The sequence below is a fragment of the Sodiomyces alkalinus genome (assembly GCF_003711515.1).
Source record: "Sodiomyces alkalinus F11 unplaced genomic scaffold SODALscaffold_5, whole genome shotgun sequence".
NCBI lineage: Eukaryota > Fungi > Ascomycota > Sordariomycetes > Glomerellales > Plectosphaerellaceae > Sodiomyces > Sodiomyces alkalinus.
The window spans coordinates 1,922,401-1,928,024 of NW_021167083.1; the positions used below are offsets into that span (position 1 = coordinate 1,922,401).

At 47.2% G+C, this 5,624-nt stretch overlaps 2 protein-coding genes across 2 annotated transcripts; one reads left to right on the forward strand and one right to left on the reverse strand.

The window, feature by feature from the left end:
• Positions 1-1,084: 1,084 nt before the first annotated feature.
• On the forward strand, positions 1,085-2,381 carry SODALDRAFT_276864 (hypothetical protein; the record flags this gene model as incomplete). Its single annotated transcript, XM_028608033.1, has 2 exons — positions 1,085-1,122; positions 1,196-2,381. 2 exons carry the CDS (start codon positions 1,085-1,087, stop codon positions 2,379-2,381), a joined length of 1,224 nt encoding a protein of 407 aa, XP_028466644.1.
• A 112-nt stretch (positions 2,382-2,493) lies between these two features.
• Positions 2,494-3,998, reverse strand: SODALDRAFT_344644 (hypothetical protein; the record flags this gene model as incomplete). The annotated part of the gene is made up of 3 exons (XM_028613171.1): positions 3,636-3,998; positions 3,125-3,505; positions 2,494-3,000 (listed from the first exon to the last, which is right to left on the reverse strand). The coding sequence occupies exons 1-3, from the start codon at positions 3,765-3,767 to the stop codon at positions 2,494-2,496; spliced, it is 1,020 nt and encodes a 339-aa protein (XP_028466645.1). The 5' UTR covers positions 3,768-3,998.
• Positions 3,999-5,624: the final 1,626 nt, after the last annotated feature.

Genomic DNA, 5,624 nt, shown 5'->3' on the forward strand with positions numbered 1-5,624 from the left:
GTCCGTAATAAATAGCCAGCCTTGCGTTCGTAGCAGTACTACCGCCCGGGCCCGCATTTCGACTTTTTGCGGTGTTTTTACGCGACTTTGCTGCACAGTATGTACCTGTACAATTTGTGGAAGCGTCTACTTTCGTTATACATACACTTTTGACCGTTTTTCGTATCTTTAGTGACAAAAACAGTGTAAATCACGCGTAAATTTGACGGCTGGACTGTGTAGCTATATACCGCGCTATTTCTGCTACTTTCTAATAGGATAAGGAAAATAAGAATAAAAATAACAATAATAATAATAATAATAATAATAATAATGATAATAATAATAATGATAATAATAATAATAATAATATATAAAGGAAAATTAAAATATATTATAGAATTATAATAAGTATACGGTATAATATATAATATATATACGATATAATATATCATAAATATACAATATCGGGTTATATATATAGCCCCCTATAGGGGCGAGTATAGCGGCGTTACCTATAAGGTAAGCGACTAATTAGTATAACGCGTTCCTTGGGGTATAGTAATTATTTATACCTATGACTTACTTAACGACGATACAATTTATAATCGAGAGATAGTAGGAGAGAAATTTAGGAAAATAAAAGAAGCTAATACTAACGACTATAGGGAGGAATCGACAGTTAATCACGAGAGATAAAGCGCGATTAATATAATAAATAACAGCTTTTTACAATACTAAAAAAAAAAAAAACCAATCGCTGTTATAGCGTAGAAGGAAGTAATAAATACCATAGAAAATAAAACAGCAGGCGTTTTATAGTTATTTTTGGATATCTACGGTTATTTAGTGTTATAGAGTAGGTTATATAATTAGCGCCCCCCCCCCCCTTTTTAGGGGGGGGGTGGGGCGGGCTTGGCGGCGTTGCCCGTAGGGCAACCTGCTAAGCTCGTAGGTAATTACGTACTCGTAAGCCCGTCACAAAGGTCTTACGAGACATACCTCAAAATCGCAGGACCAACCGAGTGTTCATGGCAACATTAAGGTCGTCAACTTCAGTCGCTAGACGGACAGCCTGTGTTTGCTTGACAACACTCAAGGCGGAATGACCGGGGAAGCATGCCCGGCAAGGGTTGAACCAACGTGCGGTCTCCTCTTTCACCTAGGACCTACCTCGCTCAAGTTCTGTTGCATTTGTGCTGATCGACACCGATAGCTTGTCGTTTACCCAGGGCCTTATTCTCGGCCAGCTGTCAGTAGTGCTCGTGCTTGCTGGCTTCATAAAGTTCTTTATTTTCGGAGATCCTCCCTCGCCCGAAGTAACAGCCTCGCTGAGGGCAACGGAACGACGATCCAGGACGCTAGTCCATAAAAAGTCACTTCTGACCCTTCGGACACCAAGTTCGCGGCAGGGACAGCGGACGCTCAACAAGAAGAAATCCACCATTCTGAGAGGACAGCATAACCTGACCATTGGCTCCATCTTGAGCAAGACGTACTACAATGTCGATAGCCACCAGCCCGAGAGCCTGGATTGGTTCAATGTTCTCGTTGCCCAGACCATTGCCCAGTTCAGGAGCGATGCCGAGCACGACGACGCCATCCTGAGTTCCTTGACCAAGGCGTTAAACGGCACTTCTCGACCCGACTTCCTCGACGAAATTCGCGTAACGGAGCTTAGTCTCGGAGAGGACTTCCCTATATTTAGCAACTGTCGCATTATCCCGGTCGACGAGGACGGGCTCGGCCTAAGCAGTGGGAAAGCACTGGACGCCAGCGCGGCTACGAGGGAGGGCGCCAAACTACAAGCGCGCATGGATGTCGATCTGAGCGACATGCTGACGTTGGCCCTCGAGACCAAACTTCTGCTCAACTATCCGAGGAAGCTCAGCGCTGTGTTACCCGTTGCCCTCGCCGTTTCGGTTGTCCGCTTTAGTGGGACGTTATCCGTATCTTTCATTCCCAGTAATCCGTCACAGTCGACTCCTACCATGATGACGTTCAACTTCCTCGACGATTACCGCCTGGACTTCTCGATTCGCAGCTTGCTGGGCAGCCGATCTCGATTACAGGACGTGCCCAAGATTGCACAATTGATTGAAGCGCGTCTGCATCGATGGTTTGACGAGCGATGCGTTGAGCCTCGGTTTCAGGAGATTGCCCTCCCGAGTCTGTGGCCTCGTAAGAAAAATACGAGAGGACCAGAGGATGGGCTGGCCGAAGGAAGTGGCGGATCCGTCGGCAGAGCTAAGGGGAGGGACATGGCTCAAGACATTCAAGCCGACGCGCAGACGGATGCCGGTTCTCGAGCAGACTGGTCTCATGGGTCACTACGCCGGCGAAGAATGGCGAACGAAGACGATCTGGTCATGCCTGGATCACTGCCTGAATTCGGTCTCTGATAAAATGGGGTGGCAGATATAACTGCTTGATCCTAAATGCCGCGAAAGCGGCAGCACAGAGGAGCCCCATGGTTTTCGGTTTTCCGCAGGGTCACGGTGCATTGCATTCTACCTAAGCTTGCGACGTGGCTGACCAAGTATCTGCTTCTATCGTTGACATCGGGCTTGCCGTGAGCGGCATGAGGCCGGCCCACCAGCCCCAGGCGCCCCCGAAAAGTAGCAGGTAGTAAAGGACCGTCCAGGTGTGAGCACTGGCTGGCGACGATGGGCCGCGGCCGCCAACCCAGTAAGGCCGCACTGAACCCGAGAAACGAGGAAGTCCGATGGAGTTGCAGAGTGCGTGTACGAGAACGACGGCAAGGAGGCTGCGGGTGCGGAGGAATACAAAGGTAGCGTATGCGCCGAAAAGGGACGTGTATGAGAATTGCAAGATCGAGCGAGCAATTGCAGCGGCGAGGGGTACCTCGGGGTGGGTGATGCGGAACTCGTAGAAGTGGTGGATGTGTGCAAGGCCGAAGACGATGGGAGTAAGAAAGACAGTGCTGCCAAGCGACATGCGAGCTAAGAGGAAGAGGGGAACGGAGGCGGATCGGAAGAGAAGTTCCTCGGTCAAGGGGCCCTGATTAACCACACCCCCCAAAGGTTAGACACTAGATAGGCGGTACCAGGCTACGACGTGGCACTCTCTCCTCGAATTACGGAGGAGAGGAATATAGAATAGAAAAGGGCGTAACCAGACTCACCATGGCGATGTTTCTCCAGCCAGTCCAGGTTGTCCAAAGGTCATGAAGCGGGCGCAATGTGACCCAATCTACCCAAAGACCATCAAGCAGAAGAGTCTCGTACAATGGTGCAGCGAATAATATGGCTGTGAGCAAAAGAGACCCGGCGGTTTCTCTCAGGCCTAAGGGCCAGTAGCCCATGGCATGGAGGGGGGTTGATTCAACGCTGCCATGCGAGTTGGACAAGATGAAGTAAGTGCAGATAGAGCAACTGACGGTGGAGGCGAGAGCCGACCTGATCCGGGCGCGGATGACACGCGGATCATCTCGAGACAATGTGGGAGAAGGGCGGGTTCTGGGTGATCCGTATAGAGGGACTATGTAGACCAGAGTGTAGAGAACCTGGGGAAGCGGTAAGATAAGGTATCAGGGTGCCGGGCGGGTTCAGGTCCAGTTAAGGCGTTGGGCGAGTCTCGGGTGGGATATAGGATAGATCAAGCCACGCTACAGCGGCGTACTCATCAATACTCACCAACAGGCCAAAGGCACCCCCGGGGCTCAGGAAGGGGGACGCATCGCGATCAGGGCTAGAGATGGCATCAAGGTGGGTGTTGAATTTGGCCCCGTAGCCCAGGATAGAACTGAGAACAGTAAGGGACGACATATAACGAAGTGGACCAGAATGACGAGCGAATGGATGCGACTGTCCTGGGACACGGGAGGAGCGAAGGCTGTTCTCGTTCTCGTTCTCGTTCTCGCCTCGATAAAGAACGGATAGGGACCTGAAAGAAGTTTTCAAGGCCCAGAAAGAGAGATAGAGGAGTTATAGAGACGGGTGACCTGAAGGGTGGAGATATCCACTTCCCTGGCCCCTCATCAAGGGTGCCCATAGGAAATATCACAATAGGAAGTGTCATAAGTCGGACCACCCCTTTCCGGCCCACCCCCGAATATGTCAAATAAAGCGTAGTTAAAATCGTCACAAAATAGGTTAAAATTGATTGAGGTAATTGTATCTAATTATGACTATTAACGACTGTTAGGGAAACGCTGCCACCGTATTGTATATAGTGCAGATTCTATAAGCGTCCACCCGGATTATACTCTTAGTAATCCGGCCTATTATGTGACCGAAAAAGACTATAGTCTATTCGATATACCCCTTAATCGCCCTAAACGTTAGTTAGGCGATTAAAGCTATTCGTAATTAGCAGATAATCCAGCTATATAATCTATTCGCTATAGCCGCCCTTAAATTCATCCTCTAAGTCCTCTAAATATTCTATCCGGACTTCCTCTAGCTATTTCTGCTACAACCGTTCCCGTATATCTATCACGCCTACCTAGAACCTAAATATCTTAAATTTCTCGCCGTATAACGCCTTCGTGTCGCACGTTAAATAGGCACTTGAATGATTAACTTAGTAGAGCAGAAATCTCGTGTGTGTGTATTATGTTAAGTTATATCTGGGAGAGTCTCTTATGCCCTTAATGTAGGTGGTGAAGACTCTGTTATGGGTACTATGTTATTTAGATCCTATCCGGTCTTTTCCGGTATCCACCCTTATTGTATCCTAATACCCGAAGTCTCCGATATCCGGAGCCCTTAGTTATAGAGTGGATCCCCCCTAGATCCCCTATAGACTATATCGTGGTCCTGCCTATACAATATACCCCCTTAGTTAAGGTGGGTCTTCCTAGGTTAACTAACTAATCAGAGGCTTCGGTTTAAACTAAATGGTCTTAACTTTTCTATCGTAAAATTAATAGTTAAGGGAAAACGCCCTCGTAAAAGGGATCTAAATCCGCCCTATTTAACCGTTTAATTTAATTCTATCTTAATTAGTTCCTTAATCCTGATTAGCCGGATCTGATTAATTAGATCTATATCTATCGGATCTACCATGCCCTCAGGGGCTTTCGTTACGGCCGTTTTAGCACGTTTAATCTTTTCGTGTAGTCGTTTAGACCACTCGATACAGTCCTTTTAATCCGTTAAATTAAGCTATTACTATAGTCTTTTGATTCCTGCCTCCGGTAATGCCTTCGTTAAACCGTCCGCGATTATCTCCTTCGTGTTAACGTACGTGACCTTAAAGAGGCCCTACTATACTAACTAATATACCTACTAATTATAAATATCGACGTGCCGCAGCCTTATTCGCAGGCGTTATGCCTTCTTATTAATCAGGTTAATAGTCTACTAATTATCGTAGTATAGCTATAGTTACTATTAGTCTAACCGAAGCTCTAAATCCCTTAATATCCGACTAATAAATAACGTCTCTTTAGCGGCCTCTATAAAAGCGAGTAGTTCCGATTCTATTAACGATATTATAACTATCGGTTATTTACCTGTTTTCCAGTTAATAGTGCCGCCGAAGAGCTTTATCGTATATCCTTACGAACTCTTACGGTCTGGATTATCCCTAAAGGACGCGTCGCTTACTATCAGGAAGAGCCTATCCCCGCCGAATTTTAGGGAGTGGTGTCTTATATAGTATAGGAATAGCAGCACATA